This window comes from Lampetra fluviatilis, chromosome 1 (genome assembly GCF_964198595.1).
Source record: "Lampetra fluviatilis chromosome 1, kcLamFluv1.1, whole genome shotgun sequence".
NCBI classification, from domain to species: Eukaryota; Metazoa; Chordata; class Hyperoartia; order Petromyzontiformes; family Petromyzontidae; genus Lampetra; species Lampetra fluviatilis.
Window position 1 is genome coordinate 17,893,753 of NC_136275.1, and position 22,447 is coordinate 17,916,199.

General features: G+C 49.9%; 1 protein-coding gene across 2 annotated transcripts in view; it reads right to left on the minus strand.

Annotated features, from left to right (window-relative positions):
* Positions 1-452: 452 nt before the first annotated feature.
* The window catches only part of LOC144933470 (pyruvate dehydrogenase (acetyl-transferring) kinase isozyme 2, mitochondrial-like), a 32,305-nt gene continuing 10,310 nt past the window's right edge, over positions 453-22,447 (minus strand). Inside the window, exons 3-11 of one of the 2 annotated variants that reach the window (XM_078858270.1) lie at positions 18,316-18,384; positions 17,120-17,304; positions 15,347-15,436; positions 14,446-14,523; positions 10,465-10,541; positions 8,401-8,502; positions 7,435-7,545; positions 5,445-5,558; positions 453-3,975 (exon numbers count right to left, since the gene is read on the minus strand). In XM_078858270.1, the coding sequence (XP_078714396.1) occupies positions 3,838-3,975; positions 5,445-5,558; positions 7,435-7,545; positions 8,401-8,502; positions 10,465-10,541; positions 14,446-14,523; positions 15,347-15,436; positions 17,120-17,304; positions 18,316-18,384 (964 nt within the window). In that variant the 3' untranslated portion in view covers positions 453-3,837. The other variant, XM_078858279.1, reaches the window with a different exon arrangement.

Below are 22,447 nucleotides of genomic sequence, written 5' to 3' on the forward strand. Positions count from 1 at the left end.
TTTTTATTTCGAACTGCTTTTTGTGTTAAGTTTGTTCTTTCCCCCGCACCTTTGATTGGTACGGTTGTCCATGTACGGTATGAAATGAGTTCAACGTACCTAGGCCACTGCTCAACGCTCACGACGCCCATCCCTGCCCTGTGTAAATGTGAAAATAATGTCAAGTGGGTGCCAAAACAATGCTTTTATTATTGATTGACAATACGTTAATGTCACAAGTCACGTGGTGAGCTATGAGAGTTTTCAAACACATACACATGAATAACAGGATTGTATTCGTATTGAACGTTACGCATGTCCTATGAATAGCGACGCGTTTTAAAACCCCAAGCACACGTTATCATATGTACAGAGAGGTCAGAGCACAACACTCCAACAATCACAACATACTGGCATGAAGTCCCAAAGGCCAACAGAAATGTAAAGGATCACCCCCCACACCCCCCCCCCCCCCAACTAACTCACCCACCAACCCTTCCTCGTGATGCGGTGAATTGCCGCGACTCGGTCATAATTCAATTGAATTATGGATTTTGACGAAATGTTTAAAATACATTTTCGTGAATGGAGCAGCATCTGGTGGCTGGAAGGGGGTGAGCACATTACACACAGCATCGGAAGCACATGCCGATTGCTACATGCACGATTCGATGCTTTAGCTTATGGCTCCGGTATCCTTATACCCCGAGCAGACAACGAGCCATTGGTTGCTGCGATATCATCACGGTTTGAATACATATTATGTACTGAATTAAATGTGTTCCAGCGCACCCGCTGAAGCGTGCATATATATATATTTTCACACTCTAGAATTACATTTTTATTATTTACAAATTACAATAGATTTGTATTTAATTGCATTTTTTTTAAACAAAACAATAGTTTTTTACCGGGTTGCTGTAAAAATATTCGAGTGCACGTTCCTGTGCATAATGTAAGCACATGAAATGTTTACATAAAAACCTCTTTGAATTAAAAACCATTTCTCAACTTACTGCCACCACTGAAGTCTTAGAAAACGTTCGAGAAATTTTCACAAACAATGAAAACCAATCATTGATCCGGAATCCTTCACATCCTCATCTTTTTTATCTTTCAAACGGATGTAGCAGCTTATTTTTTCCCCGGTGGGTCGCCCCTTTCCTGCTGCTGTTCCGACAGTCTAGGGTCAAAGGGCATCGACAGGCGACTACCCGAGGCTAAGACCACTCGTCCCGCTCGCTCCACTGCCCATCATATGTGACTTCTCCACATCACGGCAAATAATTCAAACTTAAAATCCAAATTCAAGTGAAACCATTCGAAGGGGCGTCTGCTATTTCTCACAGAGAAAGGACACACTTTTGGATGAAGGCCACGTGGATTTCAAATATCAACCAAATGCGACGGGCCATTACATCCCGATACATCAGGGGGGGCAATTTTATCGTCGGCAATTTTAACTCACAATGGATTTACTACAGCCGCCTTTGGTAACTTGTATGGAACTGGAATCGAGTGTGGCTCTTCAACTAGCAACTCCCCTCCAGCTGTGACGTCAATGTCTGTACCCGTGGTTCTGTGACGTCAGTCTGTACGGGTGACACTATGACGTCATTTCCTGTACGAGTAACACTATGACGTCAGTGGCATGTGCCTCATTTAATTGGGTGGCCCGCCACCAACCTTGCCATGGAGTAACCGAGCAGAAAAAAAAGAAAATGGTGCAGCAAACTAATTGCCTGCGACGACTACCGTACAACTCGAATGTAGTTTCAAAGCATGTTTCGTATGCGGCTGTAGTGTGAAGTTTGTCGAAAGACACTGGGAAGCCCAGGTGGTGTCCCGATCTCCAAACTTAGTCGCGGCCTCGCTTAGCAACTGATGACGGTGACACGGGCAGCAACCGAGCTTATCCCAAAAAAATCAAAAGCAAGTGAAGATTCAAAAATACCTTATTGCTCCTCGATAGAAACAGTGGCACCCTCACTTCCCTAAGCGGTTTAGGGATAGATAATCGTAGTCATGTCATTGACGAGAAACAGTGACACGGCCCAAACGTGGAAGGACAACTTCGAGCAGAAATGTAGCACTGAAATAAAAAAAACACACCTTTAACCGGCCAGTTTACAAGTTCACAGGAGACATTGACCGAGTCTCGAGAGATGCACATGCCTCCTGGGTTCAGTCACTAACTCTGTGGCGTCTCTTGGTAACCAGAGCGTGCCTTGACATCGCACCTTGCGCAGCCCTCTCAGCATGAGGGCATTCATTCATTGGGCCGGTGACCCGGCAGTGTCACACTCAAGCAGGAGCTGCAAGAGCAGGGCCAGGAAGCCTTTAAAATATATATATTTCGCGGCCACATGTTAACAAAATACAAACAGCAGACTTTTGGGGCAAGTCCTGTGAGAGAGCACCTACGAAGTCGCGCACGGCACACGAAGGGGGTGGGTGGCCCGCACCACGCCCGGTCGCCTTCGTCTCCCTAGTGGCGATTGTTTCCATACTGCACCAGGGACTCCTTTGAGGCTAAGTCGACCTTGGGGAAGCCCAAGACTGGTTTAGATAATCGTCACTGGTGTTGGCCGTGGGCGAGAATTGAACTGGAGACGCCGGATTTGTAGCGCAGTGCACTAACATTAGCAAGTACCTGATCAGTGCGGCTAAGATGCTTTTAGCCACGGGCAGTACGATAGGAAATAGCGGGTTGCATCCAGCCCACGAGCCGTAGGTTTGTCATCCCTCCACTGAGAACACGATACGTACCGGTAAGCCAGTACATATGGCTTCAATTAGCGTGGGTGCGATTGTGCCGAGCCAGGCAGCAGCTTTACCATTTTCAAAGCACAGGCGTCGTTTTCTGACTGCCTCAGAGCAGACGACAGCATCAAGCTAGAAATGTCAAATTGACAACGGAGCTCCTAGTCCCTTTGTCTGGTGAGTCTAGGTTGCATTCCCATTGAGAGTCACATTGTACAGGAAGATATATTTACTGGCACAATTCCACGGAACTCCTTATGAGTTCCAATTCGCTCACACTGACTAAAACTAGTTTCATAACTCGAGCGCAGCGCCGCGCGACGCGTAATCCTGAAAAAAAACGCGATGAAAACTACACAAGTAAATGCCTCATTATTACGAATCCTTAAAGCGGCACGCTTCGTCGACTTCACCCTGGAGCGCCACATCGCCGTACGACAGCTTGCTCCCCTTTGGCGCCACGTCCTTCCTTGTGCTCGTTTTGATCGCACTTCACCGCGCTGGTCGCCCCGTGATGGTGAGCAGGCAGGGGGCAGGAGCTCCAGCACCGGTTAAGGCGTCGCTCACCACTGATGTTGGCCATGACCGATGACGGAACTCGGCTTCCCTAGGTTCGTAAAAATCAGCTGCCTTTTTGCGAAAGAAAAAGAGTCCCTGGATTTTAAACCCCCTGAATTGAATCGCGTCCCGACTGGATTCCACACGGAGTGGAAATCTGTAAGCGGAGCATCACTCAGTGACAATTTCAAGTAAAAAGCGACCAAACATTTCTGGACGGAATAGGCACGGCACTGGGCATTTTAAGGCCTGCGGGCGAGGGCCTCCACCGATGGCACCACTCTCATCGGGGCTACCGAAGCGAACCAATGAGTACGGCTTTGCTTCACTGCAGTGTGTTGAAAACAAAAACAGAACCGGAATCCCTCTCAGAGCCCAACGCGGTTTGAAAATCGGCAGGCTTGCAATCCTGGAGCGAGAACCGTGGATGGGGTCAGGCAGGGGGTCGTCGTCGGCGCGTGGCAGAGAGGAGCAGCAGGGCAGCGCGCGGGCGGCTCACGATCGGCGAGCGGCTCACGATCGGCGAGCGGCTCGCGATTACGAGTGGTACGTGGCGAGGTTGCGGGGCTCGCTGCTAGGCACGCACCAGTCGTCCGCCTCCTGGTTCACCTGGTAGTGCTTGAACACGGATTTGTTGAAGACCGGCAGTCGCTCCACCGACTCGCTCGACAGGGCCTATGGAACAGGGTAGAGTAATCGATTCTTATTACTGATATTTTTTTGTAAAAATGTAAAATAATAAACCGCTTTTTTTTTTAATCCCCCGATTTTACTCTAACTGTTCCATCGGCGTCATGGGAGGAGTTTCGAGTCCGTTCAGAACCCCTCGCAGGGTGGCGGATCGCAGTGTTAGAGAAAGGCCTGCGAAAGATGACAACGCAGAGATTGTTTCCAATTGCCTCTTATCCACACTTGCGGCACTGTACTTTCCCATGCTGCCTGCCATAACAGACATGTTTATTCCATCGCCGTCAAACTGTCTATTTCTAATACATTTTTGTCAGAACTCAGCATTGCTGGCTCAGTCCTCTGGTACCAACCCATACTGCCGCCTCACCATTGGCTCACTTTGACCGCAAAGGTTCATTTGTGTCGTCTGCAAGCAGGTGAGAGCCCATTGAGTCTCGTTTGTAAGGGCGACATAGGCAATGTAACACAGCGCTTAGGAAATATTATTTGGATTGACAGAGGAACGTGGGAAGAAGGAGGCGAATGGGAACTTTGTACAAATTTGGTGAAAATCAAACAGCAGTGGTTACTGTGGCCTGGGCTGTACCCTGGCGTTGCTCCCTCTGCTCTATTCCTAGTTTCAACAACGCTCTCACGCACGCACACGTGCACACATGCACACGTACACATGCACACATGTGCACACACATGTACGCGCACACACGCACGCACACACACACGTGCACATGCACACATGCACCCAAATGCTCCACTCTTCTTCGTCTTCTTCAATAAATAGCAGCGGAATTATTCTTTAAAGCACGCACAGCAGAATTCTCCATTGAGTTAATAAGTCTGGAGTCATATTAACCGCAAGTTAATTGGATCATTGATTCCGAGCGAACTTTAAACTCTCCAGAGGTGCACGCAAAGAAAGTGGGAGCTCCGTGAGCTGAGTTGAACGGGCGAGCGAGTGAGCCTGCAACACTGTCGACCGTTGCCACCTGTGCACAACACAGCTACCAGGGATTTGCTAAGGACAATGGTCATGGTGGTGGTGTGGGGGGAGGGGGGGCGACAATGGTGGTGTTGATGGTGGTGGCGGGCGTGATGTGATGGTCGTGGGGATAATGATGGTAGGTAGTGATGATAGTGGCGACGATGGTGGTGATGACGGTGGTGGCGATAGCGGTAGTTGGAGTGATGGCGGGGGGGGGGCACTGGTGATGATGGTTATGGTGGTAGTGATGGTTGTCGAGACATTTCTGGAGATTGATAGCAGTTGTGGTTATGGTAGCGGTGGGGGGTGGTGGTGATGGACATTATGGTGGTGGCTTTGAAGATGGTAGTGGTGGTAATAATGACAATCATGGCAAATGATGGTGATGCTGGTGATGGCCCTAATGGTGATGGTCACGGCTTCGATGATGAAGATGATTATGATGATGATGGTGGGGGGGGGGGGGGGTGCAAACCTTGAGGTAGATGACGGCGTCCGTGCCGTAGCCCTCCATGGAGTAGAGCTGAATGTCACCCTGGAAGTATCGCGCGTAGAGGCGCGATATAGGCAGCCCATAGCCAAAGCCGGCCTGCACCGCACGTCGACCAAACCACAATCAGAGGTCACACACTCTGCTGGACACTGGCCGTTTATGATGGTTCATCGACTGAAATCGAATTCCTGCGCTCACAAGCCCGTGCGCGTCGAATCGCACGGGTTATGAACGGACTGTTTACAAGTTCACGTTAATTGCGATTGGTCGTCACGATTATCTTAATGGAACGAACAAGGCAATGCAAGGGGGACAAAAAAAACAGAAAAAACTGATGCAGTAAAAACGAGGCGTAAAATAAATTAATCAACAACTTCTTTCTACTCGAATCACAAATCGGATCTCCAATTGTGAAAAACGAATGGAATATAATCTCGTTGGGATGTCCGTTGTTGCTTGTAACGTCGCGGAGAGCCAGCGTGCCTGTCGCATGTCACGTGATCGGTTCTTGACCAGTGAAATCGGCGCGACATCGTCACCTCCGATTAGCACAGTTAGCTCCGTACGGTGCGAAAGATGTTCAGCATACATACATACATACGCCGCCCACATTTGGGCTTTTTTCATACTGTTTACCCCAGAACCTGTTTACGTGCCGTGCTAGGCAAACGCCAACAGCTGCCAGGAGAACTTTACCTCTTGAACCTTGGCCCACACATCACCACAGGTGTGCAGTAATCCTACGCCGATGAATCGGCGTTTGCTGAGCAGGCACCGACTGTGACTCGACTACGACAACAACAAGGCCAACGAACAACGCCCCCCCGCCCACTCTGTAATTGGCCCGCTGAAATGTTAGCTTAAAAAAACAAACTGATAAAACCTCTACAGCTTAATGCTGATAAGGGCCTTGTAAGTAACCCCAATACTGAGCTCGAGTGCCAGCAATGGGAGGTGGGGTAACGCTTGTCCACCTCCCCTCCCTCCCCATCCCCGCCATGCTAACTTGGTAAACATCGGTTCTGATCGCGGTCCAACGTTGGCCTGGTGGCGTTGGCGTGTTTAACGGAGTGTCGGTGCCGCTCGTTCACCATCATCGCCATTTTTGTTTACGAACTATTTTTTATACGGCTCTTTTTCAGAAGCGACCTGGCTGTCACAAATGATAACTTAACGAAGTGGCTTATCGCGTGGACATTCATAGCAGGCCAAATACTCCAAGCGTAACCATTGACAGGCGTGATCTATCAACTGCCAAAGTGAACACTTTCCGAGAATGGTCTCTCGGCGAGTAATCCCCGGCCCGGAATAACAGGAGGTGCACGTTGCCTTTCCATGACAAGTGGATGAGAAACCCGGATGCTGACAACGTTGAGAAGTTAAACGCAACGTTCGAGAGGAAGGTCACATTGACCAGGCCCAGGCATGACGCACCACCATCGCTGATAGCGATCACATCCGTTGTGTCGAGACTATTGACAGCCAAAGGACAGCTGGAATGAGATGGGAGCTTGTACGCAGGAGCCAGATGTATTGTTACATAGCGGGGTAATTTCCTTAGAACGACTTTTTTTTGTTTGGATTGTTGTCCTTCCCCCGCACCTCTGATTAGCACGGTTGGCTACGTACGGTGCAAAATAAGTTCAACATGCATACATATGAGGGATGGCCTTGGCTTAGGCTGCCCTTCATCCAGCAGTGGATTAATCATGGCCGACTATCGTGACGCCGTGGACAGGCAGCAGCGGTAGCGACACGGGGGAAGCAATCGTTCACCCGACAGCGGTACAGACCATGGTTAACGACGACGAAAACACACGGGGCGACGGAGGTCAAGCGAGTTCCACCAGGTAGCGAACGACAATCTCACCACCGGCGCCGGCGGCTCGCGGGCGACGCGACGGCAGGTCTGGGGTGTCCGCCCACAGCAGCAGAGGACAGAGCACGTCGCGTGGCGGGGGGCGGTACTCACGAGGGGCGCGGCGCGTGCCGTGTCGATGTGGGGCCGCGGCGCCGTCGAGTACATGTAGTTGAAGAGACGCTCGATCTTGCGCAGCGGGACTCCGCCGCCCCGGTCGCTCACCTGCTCGCCCGCACGGCCACAGCACAGAATGCACGCCTCAACGTTATGGCCTGACCCTCAACGACCTCGATCCGTTGCAACCTCGACCTGCCAGAGCCGACCCGCCTGGCGCGCCGGGGCAAACGTCGAGGGGGGCTTCTTGAGGAACGGCGCGTCGACCCCCAACCGCCAATCAGACTCGGTCTAGATGTCATGGGTTTGCTCTCCAACTACAGAACTAATTGGCAGGTTTTGTTTAAGTGACAAACTTTACAATTTATATTTATGCGATCAAACCCAAAAAGACTTTCTTATGAATAACATTCAAAATAACAACACGCACCGGTGTGTTGTACTAGTAACGAATTGGCATGTTCTGTTTACGTGACAAACCTGACTTAATTGGCTGTGTCGGGTGGTGGCGGGTTTAACGACACATTCATATTTACGCGATCTAATCCAAAAAAAACTACATTATGGATGAATAACATTGGTCGCGAAAGCCATACTACGCGTTAAACAGATTCGGCCTCGTGCCAGTGCACCAGTGATGAAGGGGAACGCAGGGACAGACTCAGTTGATCCGCTGTTGCTTTTGTGTTGGTCGCCGTGGTGGGTTGTTATCGTGGCTGCTATCATGGTTGTTTGTTGTCGTGGTTGTTGTTGCAATGGATGTTGCTGTGGTTGTTATTGCTGTTGTTGCCGTGGTGCTTGTTGTCGTGGTGGTTCACGTTGCTATGGTTTTTATTGCTTGTGGTTGCTGTGGTGGTGGCTGTTGATGTTGGTGCAGCCGTTTACGTGGCCGTAAGAGTTGCGGTCGCTTGCAGGTTGCAATCGCCATTGTGGCAACTGTCACGCATTGCGTTGCGCCGTTACCTTGATGCTGAGATCCTCCTTGCCGAGAGAGACCATCACTTTGATGGTCGGGTATGCAGTGCCCAGGGCGTCGTGGTGCTCCACCGTCGCCCGCATCGAGTTCTGTCCAAAATAACGTGAGGGCGAGGAGACGTTCAATTCACGGCGGGGAGCAGAGCTCACGCGTGGAATCACACCCGGCGACAACGAGAGAAGGGGGGGCAAAGCGAGGACCACAGAGGACGCGCGTTGCGTAGCCAACCGTGCTAATCGCACCTCTGATTGGCACGGTTGGTGACGCATGGTGCGAAAAAAGTTCGGCATACGTACGTAGCACGGTTGGCTATGCACGGTGCGAAACATGTTCAACATGCATGCATACATGGAGAAATATCACACTGGCTTAAGAAAAGTGAGTAGGCTTCGGGGTGAGATACGTCGCTGGAAGGGATGGAGGCCGGACTAATAACGAAGCGCCATGGAAATGGAGCAGAGAAATCGGCTCGTGTGCGGTGGCCACATAGATTGCTGCATCGCAGGACCGTGGGGAAAGGCAGTGGATTTGGGGAGACCTTCATCCAGTAGTGGATAGACCATGCGACTTTGGCATGCTGGTCAGTTTGATTTTATGAAGCGGGGGGGGGGGGGCTGGGGATAAATTCAGATATCACTCGCCACTGATGTTAGCCATGGCCGGGAATCGTCGAGGTTCATCGTGCAGTGCACAAGCCACTATTCCACATCTATAATCTCAAGAAAAAATTGACAAAAGTTCACCTCTACGCGTAAAAAAATACAGTACTCGAGTCCGTCAACCTATGGCTCTGCGGGACGGACATTTCACAACAGTGATCCCCGAGCAAATGCGTAAGGAGCTCTCGTGGATCAATCTCTCTCGTCCAGCACGCGTCCCCTCCGCTTCGTCATGGAATCCCCGTCGAGATTACTCGCAACCCAAATCGAATTCGATTGCAAACCCAGAGAACGGCACCAGCGACGTCAAGCCTGCTTGCTCCGCCCGGCCACCCTCCCAGTCATCATAAAGGGCACAGACGGCCCTCGCACAAACAAATAAACTCGTCGTCTGCCAAAGGCGTAATAACCCGGGCGAGCCAAGCAGCCAGCAGCCTCTGTGACCTTGCCACCACGGGCGCATGCCTCAGTGGCACACACGCACGCAAAACACGCGCTTACACACACACACACGTCTCACCCGTCGCCCGGCTCTATAATTAGGGCTGCGTTCTCCCGCTGCGGTTAGGAATGGCAGTGGGCGAAGGGTTAAACGTTTCCACGCCTCCGAGCGCGTGAAACAACGCGAAAATGGGGGATTCATTTTCTTCACCGAATGGTTTCTGGGTCGCCGGTCGACGCCGGAATAGGCGGCGCGTTACGAAGTAGTCAGAGTCACGAAGCGAGGAACACTGGAATGAGGCATGCCGGGCGTGTGTTGAAGCACGTTCCAATATCATCCCACGACCCTCAAAGGTACAGCGAGGCTCTTATCCAGCAGTGCACTGACTAAAGGGTTGGACACATACATTCCTTGCACGTATGTATGTTGAACTACTTTTTCACCGTACGTAGCCAACTGTGCTAATCGGAAGGGGCACACAGCACTTCCTACCCCCCACCCCCCGCTTCCCGCACCCATGGCGTGCGTGTAGCCACGGTTGTGGGCAGTGCTTAGTTTCTCCTCCTGAATATTTTCCGGGCGGCCGGTTGACACCGGAGTGGGTGGCACGTCAATTAAAAGCCACCGCCTCGGCGGGAGGCTATACTAGATGTGGCGTAGCGGAACACTTTAAACGCGTGATGTTGATTCCAAATGCGGAGGGAAAAAACAGAGGACCCGGAGAACAATCCACGCGACCACGAGGAGAATAATGCAGACTCCAAATATACAAGCGTCAGGGTCGGGATTGAACCCACGGCCTCCTGCATACCAGGCGAGGCAATTAACATCTCGCCACCGTGGCGTCCCCTTATATTTATTTCACAGACAGAACCGGTTGAAATGCAAGCGCCGAGCACGGGGCAGCCGGCACACGAGCGTCCGATACGGAGCAGGACGGCGGCGCTTGCCTTGAAGAGCTCAAAGAGCACGTGGTAGAGGTGGGAGGGGATGTAGACCATGTGCACCTCCTCCTCTGCTCCTTGTACTGCAAGAGACATAAAAAAAAACATCACACGTGTAGCCAGCCTTTAACAGACCGTTGGGGCAAGTGCTTTTAGCGATCACCTATGAAGGCTGGCACGGCACACGAGGGGATGGATGGCCAGCACCACGCCCGACCGCCCTTGTCTCCCGAGTGGCGATGTTTACACACCACACCAGGTACTCATTTAAGGCTGAGTCGACCTAGGGGAGGAGGCCCCCGGACCAGCTCAGAGAATCGGTGTTGGCCGTGAGCAGGAATCTAACTCCGGATTGCCGGGTTTGTAGCGCGGCACGCTACCCGCTACACTACTGCTCCCCACGAGACGCCACACACACAGACGGACGCACACACACACACAGACGCACACATAAAGATAAAGACAAAGATCCCCCATATAGCCTTAACAGACTGTAGGGGCAAGTGCTGTTAGCGAGCACCTATGAAGGCCGGAACGGAACACGAGGGAGTGGGTGGCCAGCACCACGCCCGACCGCCTTTGTCTCCCCCATGGCGATGTTTACACACTGCCCGGGTACTCATTTGAGGCTGAGTCGACCTAGGGGAGGTCCAGGTTCGGTTCAGATAATCGTCACTGGTGTTGGCCGTGAGCGGGAATCGAACACGGGTAGCCGGGTTCGTAGCGCAGCGCGCTAACCGCTACATTACCGCTCCCCACACACAGAGATGCACACGCACACACACAGACGCACACACACACACACAAACGCACACACACACACACAGACGCACACGCGCAACGCGGCCGTCACTCCAGGGTCAGGATACGAGAGCTCGGCAGGTGCTCCAGTGGAACATTCTGGATCATCATCGTCATCAACTCCTCCTTGCGCATTAGCGACGGTTGTGGCCATGCAACCCAAACTATGGACCGCATTGTAAACCACTGTAGCCTGCGCTCCTTCAATGGAAGAGAAACAGCAAAATGACACCAACTCTCTCTGTCCTGAAGTACTCGTCATGGCCAGCAGATTTTGACATTGACGTGTAGCTCCATATTGTCATTCACAAGAATATAATGAACTAAGCGAGGCCAGAACACATTTTCACCGTGGCTATCTCTCTCATCCATGATTACCGCTCTGTTAAATAATTATGGGTCCAATAAAACAAAACAAAGAAGGGTTCTGGTGCCCTGCTGAACTTTATAGGACACTGTGTACCTTTTCTTATATTCAACTTTCACCGAAACAAAATCTAAGCGAGAGTCCCCAGTTATTGCGAATGATGACATCATCCCTGCATAGGTTTTCTTCAGGAGATGATGCCCTACCTACAGAGTGAGGTTGCCTTATGCCATTCACTAAGTGGGAATAGTTGACTCAAAAAATAAAATGTACAGTTATTGTGTTTTTCAAATTCAGCCCCACGTTTGTCAGTCCACTGCTGGATGAGGGTTCCCCAATGTCTGTGTGGGTCATGAGGTTTACTTTACCATACAAAGTCTGGAAGACCGGCAGGCCGCTGGGCTGAAGAACACTTTGTGTTAACGTGAGCAACGCCTCTGACCATATCTAAATACGAAACTAAACTATGTTTATTTTACCAGGTAAGGCCCACTGAGCTGTATACGTAATTTTTCAGAAGCGACCTGGGCCACAAATGGTAGCCCAATGAAGTGGCTTATCACGTGGACATTTATAGCGGTCACACATGTTTCTAAATGTGGAGGGAAAAACCGGAGGATCAGCAGAAAAATCCACGCGACCACGTGAAGAACATATACTGCAGGCATCATGGTCAGGATGAAATCTACGACCTCCTGGTTACCAGGTAAGGTAGTTACCATCTCGCCACTGACATGAGCCTAATCTCATGACAGCTCAAAAGCCGAGCAGGCTTGAGCCTGGATAGTTGCAGGGATGGGCGACCACGATGCACACCAGGTTGTCATAGGCGGATCGCGGGGGCTACGTGGTGGACAGGATAGGGCAGTGCGGAAAAATCAATTGTACTGTACTCCTACGCTCCCTGCCTCCACCAACCCCAGACCGACCAGTGTGCTGAAGTTCGGTACACTAACCCCCGCAATCCGTACTATACGGGGAAAGGTCCTCATCCAGAAGCGGGTCGGTACATTCGATTAGCACGACTGGCTATGTACGGTGCGAAAGAAGTTCAACGTACACACGGCAAAGCCCTACGCATGTGCACAGAGTGGCAGGCTGCTTGTGTGTGCCACCAAACAAAAATCCAGATGCTCCGCGGTCAAATTTACACTGTCATATTCACGCTGTCAAATTTACCGCAAGCAGGCTGTGTGTTCCGCGAGGCTCGCTGTGTCAACAGCGGCTAATCGGGGAGGAAAGAAAACACTCGCGTACATTTTCCCGGAGGGGGTCGATAAAACAGCGGCCCCGGCGTCGTTTTATTTGTTTCATAATTTTTTTTTTATGTCCCCATTGTACATCGAGTTCCACGTTGAAAGTCTGAAATAAAGTGGCCGCATGGGGAATAATCTGCGGGGTTTTATGGCTGTGCATTGTCACCTCGGTTGTGATGGACCCACACACAGGGTCCAAGTGAGGGGCTGTTTGTTTCCATAGCTGGCACCAAAACTGTTGTTTTGCCACCACCACAACCTCCAGAAACTTCAAACATATTTCTCCCCGCATTGGCAATCAGGGGAGAACCGACTGTCGTAACGCAGTTAAGCACATTCTTCTGCTGTGTAAAGTTTGAGAATTGCATTATGCAACCTAAACGTGCGTTGCTCGACATGAATCGAACGGTGTGTTTTTGTCAACGGTGGAACTTTCTTTACCGTTGTTGTTTCGCTCAACGTATTTAAACCCAGGTTCAAGCTCGAAAACGTGGCTGATGGTCTTAACTTTCTCCTAAATAATACCAATTTTAAATAATAATAATAATAATAATTCACAGCCAAGTGACAATCCACTGCTGGATGCAGGCCTCCCCTAGGGGAGTGTCAATTGAGCATCGATAAGCCAAAGTTCTCCGTCTCGTTTCTTTTTACCACCTCGCTTGCGTCTGTTTCTCATTTCTTGCTCACAAGTGTCAACGTGAGCTTATAGCTAGCATTTCGTTTTCAGAAGTCGCCAAGGTGACCATGTGTTCAATCCCGACTCTGACGCCTGCTGCTGTATAATTGGAGTTTGCGTGTCTCTCTCTCAGTGGTCACGTGGATTTTTCTCCAGGTCCTCCGGTTTTTCCCTCCACATTTAGAAACAAGCGTTGACAGTATTTGGCTGCTATACATTTCCACAATGTAAGCCACTTCGTTGAGCTATCATTTGTGGCCAAATCGCTTCTCAAAAATAGTTAATAGCTGTAAAATAGTTTAGTTTGAAATAATCCGATGTCACACGCAACATTCCATTCACGCACGATGGGAACGAGAATCAGTTTTAATCGATGGAATCAATGCAGTGTTACTTGCCTTGTTATTACAAAACACTGTCAATATATCCAGACTGTACCCTGTCCAGATCGTACCTCATACAACCCAGCCAACATGCCATGTTGTGCATGTGTGTGTGCACGCGCACCTCCATGCGCTCACGTGGGAAACGCTAGTGTAGCGATTGGCGCACTGCACTGCTAACCCGGTGACACGAATCCGATTCCCACTCATGACCAATAACAGTGGCGGACATATGAAGCGGTTCCTGGGTCTCTCCGAGACCAACTCATACCTTAAATAAGCAATTGGTGTGGGGTATATACGCTTGGAGAGACAAAGGCAGCCGAGAGTGGTGCTGGCCACTCAACTCTCCACGTGTGCCATGCGAGGCCTTCATAGGTGCTACTTGCAAACGGCACTTCTCCCAACGGTGTGTTAAGGCTACAGGGGAGATCTTTGTGTTCGCGCGTGGGGCAGTGCAGCTGTCACGTGCCCGTGAGGCCGTGCTGTTTGCTTACGTACTGTTGAACTGCGACACTTCCAGTTCGGGGCATCCCAGGTAGTACTGGTAACACAGCATCTTGGCATTTTCAAAGGCATCTGGTAAAAATGATAATTACATTCATGAGAGTGTTAGAATATATTTTTTCTGATTGTGAACACCGTTTAATTTTTGTCTGATTTTATCACCAACTGTAAAATACCGTACAGTTAGAATCGCACCAATCCCTCTGGCGGGCAACCGCACGTGAACACACACGCACTTCTCAAGTTTCCTGCTATCCGCTGTAAGAGGACCGTGAAGCGACAGAGGTGACGGAGCGCGTTAAAATTAGAAACTGTGTTGCCAGGTCCAGAATATGATCCGCTGTCGGACCAGGCTGAGATGCTTCTCGTGACGAGTAATTTACTCATCCAATTTGCGGGCCATTGCAAAGCGGTAGGCGTTTGTGTGTTGTGGCTGAGAAGTTGGATCTGCATACTCCCACACGATCCTCGCTCCGAGGCGAGGAAGCGAGCGAGCGCGCCGGTCGACGGCCTCGCGGTTGTAGCGAGGGCGCCGTCGGTGCACGGTCGGCACGGGCCCCGGTGCAGGCGTGCCAGGAACGTAATGGACACCCCCGACCCACCTCCACCACCCGTCAAATTCCAACGTCCGTCAAATTTCTACCCCACTGAAGACGGAAGCTTGTGTTGCATCCGAAATGTCGTGATTTTTTTATTTTTTTATTTTACTTTTATTAATTATAATTTTTTTACCTACGTGACTTTACCGAAAAAAAACTAAGAATATTCTACCCCACTCTTCGTATCCCGCGATGCAATTGCAACGCCACTCCCTGTCAGCACTGTCAGCACTTGCGTCCTCGCACTCTCGGCGCCTACAATGCCCCCGTGGAAAGTGCTGGTGCTGCAGGCCCACCTTTGACGACCTCAACGGCGTTGCAGTTGGGGTCGATGCTGCCAATGTGCTTGGGGTGGGCAGGGTTCAAGCCCCCGTTGAAGAGCAACGCTGCAGCGGGCGAACAACGGGCAAAGCGGGAGGATGAGGGACGGCAGAGAGAGGAACAGGGGGACAGCGGAACGCGCGCCAATGTCTGTTTGTGAGTTGGTAAGTATGTTGAACTTCTTTCGCAGCGTACGTAGCCAGCCATACTAGTTGGAGGTGTGGGGGTAGGAAAACAAATTTAACACAAAAAGCAGTTCTAAAGAAATGAGTTTTCAATCTAGATTTAAAAGTGCGTAGCCCCCTGTCGTTTCCTAATATCGGAACGAAGAGCATTCCAGACGGCTGCAGAAGCACATTTGAAAGCGTGCAATGCGGTGACTGTCTTTGTTCGATGGTCATGCAAACGCCACTGCTACGTGGATGACCGGAGTTTGCGTGATGGTTTATGCTCTTTGAAGAGATTAGCAAGGTATTGCGATTCATTTGTGGCAAGAACTTTGTGTGTGATGAGTCACGTCTCTCCTCCCTGCCACCGCCGCTCCATTCATGTGAATTCTGTCATCAACATTGCATCCATGCGTCTGTAACCGTTGACCAGAGCTGCTCATAATTTACCAACGATCGCAAGGACGACGATGTTGATGACGCCAACGGGGATTACGACGTCGGGCGAGAAACTGCGTCGCAGCCGCAAGGTCGGTATCTGGGGATCAGGGTGCGGCCGGTCCGCGCACGTGACACAGTGGGAACAGCGCTCCCGCGATCGGTGAGCACGACCGACTCTGGGACGAGGGCTCTGGCTAAATGGCGCGGAACCGATAAGGCGAAGTAACAAGGCACTCACGGGTGCGCGCGCGTTCAAACGTCCGCGCGTGCGCCACTTAGTGAGACCAGCCGCTTCGTTTCCAGGCACGGGCGTTTAGTCAGATTGTTTAGATTGCCTCTCCGCGACAACCGCCGGTGCCATTAGGGCATTGGTCCCTTTAAATTGTGGCAGGTGGTCATGGAAAAAGCAGACGCCTCCGTGGCGATCGTATCGGCGAAATGCTCCAAATTTAACCACGGCTCAATGCCACGCGCCCGTCTATAAACATTGAACTTTGAACTTGTTTGTTCCTCCTACGACGAGGAGACTTTTGGTTTATATTTACGTGGCAAAGTTTCCATTGCTGTCAGCACAACTCCCCTGTCTTGCCGCATAATGACGCCGTGACGCTTGGGATCCATAAAGCGTAGAGCTACGTCCTCGGTTGGCTCTCGGCAAATAAACCTAATCTTGGGCCGCCCAAGCCGGGTGACGATAGGCTAACGTGTGCCCAAAATGCGAACAACGTTGACTGCAATACCGGGCGACAGTACGCCGAAGTGAGGTGACAATTCAAATCTAAACGCGGTCCATGGAGCCGTTGGTGGCCGAGCTGCAGCTGCCACCTGGGAACCCGGTTTAATCGCAGGCCGTTGAAATCACAGTGCCGGCTCAGTGCTCCCACGTTAACTCATCTGTAACGCGTGCATTCATCGGTGTATTTTCCTCCGCAGGTTGAGAGCACATTGGCAATCTAAGGCAATTGTATTCGTTGGTCAATACAATACAATACAACACAATGCAAGCACGGGCAGCTTAAATGCGGGTTTGCACTCGGGTACAACGTAAGTGCCCCGGCTCAGCGACTCCGACACGGCCATGATGAACACCCCCCCCCGCCCCACTCCCCCGTCTCCCTCCGAGTCACCGAGGCCACCTACTGTGCTGGTTGATGATCATGCGGATGGATATTCGGCTCATGTAGAAGCGGTCGAGGAAGTACTGCACATTCTGGCTGGTCACCGGGTCCACTCCGTATGTCTCTTTGTATTCGATGACGCCCTGCGCCACCGTGGGCACCACATCGTTGTGCCGGTTCCGGATGTTCACCAGCGTCTCCATGAATCTAAATCCACCACAGCAACAATGTACGCATGTATCTTTCACACCGTACGTAGCCAACCGCGCTCATCGGATGTGTGGAGCAAGGACGACAAACTCAACGCAAGAAACTGTTCTAAAGAAGTAAGTTTTCAATCTCGATTTGAAAGTGTATAGCTCCAGTGGCTTCCTAATATTGGAAGGAAGAGCGTGCCCAATAGGGCCGCAGAAGCGCATCTGAAAGCGCGCGATGCAGTGACCCCCTTTGTTGGGTGGTTAGCTAAAAGCCGCTGCAGCGAGGATCACCGGAGTTTGCATGATGGTTTATGTTCCGTGACGAGGTCAGCAAGGTATTGTATTTCATTTGTGGCAAACATTTTGTGTGTCAACCGAAAAGGCAAAGTCAGCCATGATCGATCGACTGCAAGATAAAGGCCTCCCCAAGTAGTCACAATTACTCTCACGGTCCCTCTGATGCAACAATATGGGTTTGTCAAGTGGAGGGTGGGAGGGGAGATCACACAATGACGTTTCGGATCTCACTCGCCACCGATGTTAGCCGTGGCCATGAATTGAACGCGGGTCACCCCAAGTGTTCTAAACTAAACTATAAACGAAACAATCATTATTTTAACAGGCAAGGCCCATTGAGCTATGTAGCTCTTTTTCAGAAGCAACCTGGCCACAAATAATAGCCGAACGAAATGGCTTATCACAATTTTCTAAATGTAGAGGGAAAAACTGGATAAAAATGTACACGACAATGGGGAGAACATACAAACTCCAAATATACAGGTGTCAGGGTTTGGATCAAACCTACGACCTCCTGTATACAAGTCGAGGTAGTTAACATCTTGCCACCGTTCATAGCGGTGTGTGCTAACTGCTTTGCCACCGCTCGCTCCACAACCAAGCGTGTTATTAATGGATACATGTCACTGTAAATACTAACTGATCACTGAAGAAAAAATATACTTTGGTAAAGCGTAATGCTTGAGTACAGCAAACGTGTACACTGCACGCGTGCATTTCTTACCCTGAAAGGACATCACTCTCTGGATCTTTGCCTTCATATTTCAAAATGTCAATGAAGCTCTGCACATACCTGGTGGGAATGACAAATGCATGATATTGACATTATTTGTACATGTCCGTATCAAACTTGCTTAACATTATTCTGACACATCACTGTGAATGCCTGAGAAAGTTGTATTATTAGAATTGCATGCTGCTGCTTACATTAACATCTCAGCGATATTATTAAGAATCGATCCGCAGACCTCCCTATTATCCGCAGAATTGTGGATAACAGGAATCCACTTGTACGTGTGTAAGATAATTAACTCGAAAGTGGGATGCAAAGTCATCATTGTCCAGATTTATGTGTGCGATTTTAACTCCTGCAAAAAAAATGTTGGGAAAAATCTACGGAAATTCACGGATTTTACGAGGTTTTTCTTTGTATTCTTTTTACGAGCATTTAACTGCTCGGCTAAACGCTCCAAATAAATTGCGGAAACTTGTGGAATTTAGGATTTCCACCTCCGCAAATTATATGATTTTCGGAGTGCGGATCAGTGTACTTAGTTTCACTGCATGTACAATATGCACAATCGATATACGTAGATTCTCATACACTCGATTCAATGCACGTATCAGAAGCGTAAGAATCGATATGTGTCGATAAATCTTGCACCACCAGGGACAAGATGTTATTTTTAAATGTTATATATGTTTCGCTGTAATTTCTGTACCTCCATACCTGTCAACTCCGTACCAGTGCCCTACCTTGTTACATACCAATGCAGACCTTATTGGTCACCCCGTGCCCTTAAAAAACTCAACGTTCATCCTACAAAGTCCCATCCCAACGAAGAAACACAAAAAAATAGGCAATCTTTTTTTTCCCCGTATTGAAACGGGCAAAAAAACAGGGCTCTTACTCTGAGAAATAATGAAAGAACACAAGCTGTAAATAAGGAAAGGGGACGCGGTGTTCTGTTGAGTTGTCGGGGGGGGGGTCAGTGTTTACAATTGAACTCGCACGTAATCTAAGAAAACTGGACGGGCGGATTGTGTGGGTAGCAGCAGCGGATGCAGCAGCAGCAGCAGCACCACCACGGCACGCACACTTGCGAATGTCCAGAAAAACATCACGTGACCCCGCAACCATCCCCACCCACCACCACCACCAACCCTTCCCCCAACCGAGACAGCTCGAGCCGAACCCTCCAACACTGGAAGTTGTGATGTTGGGGACACCACCAAGTCCACGTTTACAAGCGGTCACGACATCGCTGTACTTTGCGCACAAGACAGGACGAGGACTGGAAATGAGTAATGGAAACATGGAAAACACAACAGATATCGATGTGAAAACTGTCTTTTTTTTGTTTACAATAATTTCACTAAAAATGGAATACACAAATAAAAATAAAGATTTGCAATACTGCTTGGATAGTATTCTGGGCAAGTTTGTGTTCGCAAGCACTTGCGATAATAATAAAAAAACAACGCAACCCAACAAACAATAGCAAGAGCCGACAGAAACTAAGTGATGGTGATGTCATCACCACTGTGCCAGGCTAGGTGCGCTTTGACGCCACGTGAAGCGTGGATGGCTCGCTGCTGGCAGGAAGGTCACGGGACAGACCCAGGTGTTATGGGTTATAACTGAGATGACTGGGAGATGAAACACACACACAACGATGACATGTGGCTCTAATTAGGGACTGCTTCAAACTCCGGCCCAGGTTTCCCAGTGTCGCCGGACTTGTGCTGAACACAAACGTAACGTGGGATGGCGGTATTGGGGGGAAACAAAGTAAATACAAAAGGCAGTTCTGAAGAAATGAGTTTCCAATCTCGACGATGTAAAAGTGCACAACTCCAGTGGCTTCCTAATATCGAAAGGAAGAGCGTTCCAGCCGGCCACAGTAGCGCATCTGAACGCGGGCTACGCAGAGATCGTCTTTGTTTCGATGGCCAGACAAAAGTGCTGGGCTCCCACCAGACCAGTCCTCCTGGCGAGCTTGCGTGGGCTGCGTGGAAGCGCCGATGATGATAAGGCCACTCTGCTAGCTCATGCCACAGCTTCAACTCAATGAATTTACCTTCACGCATCAGCTGAGTGGACAAACCGAGGCAGATTTTTATTTCGGAGCTACTCAAACTGGATTCACGCATTGCAAATGCTCGCGCGCACACACAAACACAGCATTTCCACAATACACTCCACCCGAACGTGACATCCATACCCACAGTACATGCATGACCGTGCGACTGGCATGCTTCATGGTCTCGGAAGTGCACGTTGTACAGGTTGTGGGCAGTTATTCCACCATGAGCATTTTGTGAAGGAGGGAGCACACAAGTACTGTACAAAAATGGATTTTGCTGCACGCTAGCACCCCCCTCCCTCTCTACTACCCCCACAAGATAGCCCCGCAGCAGCCTGCATATCGACTCAACAGTACGCGTAGAGCCGCAGTAGCAAAACCAACGAAATCCGCCGCCGCTTTCGTTGAATTTCAAACGCGTCTGCTAAGCAATGCCCTATGTCGAACTTCTTTCGCACCATATGTAGCCAACCGTGCTAATCTGATGCTCCCCACCCCCATACACCACCTCGCTTTCTCCTCCACCCATGCTTGACAAGTCCTGAGACCACCCCTTTCCCCGTACACGCCTCTTGCCATTTCCATCCCACCGCCACCCACCCCACTCCTCCCCCGCAAGGGGCGAGGAGAAGAGGGCAAACGAGGCAGCGCCCCGGGTCCCCGGATAACCGACCAAACAGCGATGCGCGCTGTCACATTCCACCGACGAATGGGAAGGCGCAGATGCCGGGGGCTCGACGTTTTCCACACCAACACGGGTCAACCTCGGGGTAATGTGTTCCGAGGCTCACACGTTCACGGAGCCCCATGGGCAAGTGGTGGCTGGTGGTCATGGCGGTGGTTGTTGATGCCATTCGCTGTATGTTGGAATTTATTTTCGCACCGTACTAAAAACGAAACGAAACTTTTTTTTATTTTACCAGGTAAGGCCCAACTGAGCGATTAGGCTCTTTTTCAGAAGCGACCTGGCCACAAATTATAGCTCAACGAAGTGGCTCATTATGTTGAAATGTATAGCAGCCAAATACTATAAACGCACGTTGATTATACATATGGAGGGAAAACCCGGAGGACTCGGAGAAAAAATCCACGCGACCACGGGAAGAACGTGCAAGCTCCAAATATACAACAGGCGTCAGGGTCGGGATCAACAAGCAAGGAAAAACAACACATGGGTTCGCTCGTGCTATGCTCCCTGCAAGCTCGCGAGTTGAATGTGTCATGTCTAACTTAACTGTAATTGGGTCCTTGCCTGCATCGATCAGCAGTTCACTAACATTGATTCAAGCACGCCCTGAATTTGCTGATGAAACACCGTGTCGAAACTGGCCCAGAGTTTTGTTTGTCTTGAATTAATGCTGCTGATATGATGCACTCCCAAAATGTTGATGGGTTGTGTAATATTTGTTTTATATAATTGCTTTTATTTGGAGAGACGAATTTGTAAAGGACACACATTTTCTGCATATTCATTTTGTTATTTATAATCTCCTACGATCAGCCTAAAAATTATCTGCCCGAGCCGACTTGCGTCACAGGAATTTTATAATGTAACATTGATTTACGTTTGCTTTACCCACAATTTATAACAAGTTCATCACAGCACCTTTGAGAGGTGGCGACTGGAATCATCATGGCTCATGATAACTGATGACAGCAAGTGCCTGATTTGCACGATATAGTTGATTTATTTCCAGCAGTGCGAATAGGAATGCATGTCAGGATCAAAATGTGCATTTATCCTGGAGGAATCCGATAAGCTACGAAGCTCTTATTCACAGACGTCCAGTTGGGGCGGGTGAGAAAGTTACAACAGCAAACAACACAACAAAAATGATAGGAGTGAAAGGGAAGAAAATCACCAAAATAATTCAATAAACAAAACCACACAATTTGTATTTGACCAGGAAAGGCCCACTGAGTTATTCGTTCTTTTTCAGAAGCGACCTGGCAAAAGTTGATAGTTCAACGAAGTGGCTTATCACGCCGAAATTTAAAGTAGCAAAATTAATCTCAACGCATCTTTCTAAATGTGGTGGCGGAGGTTGG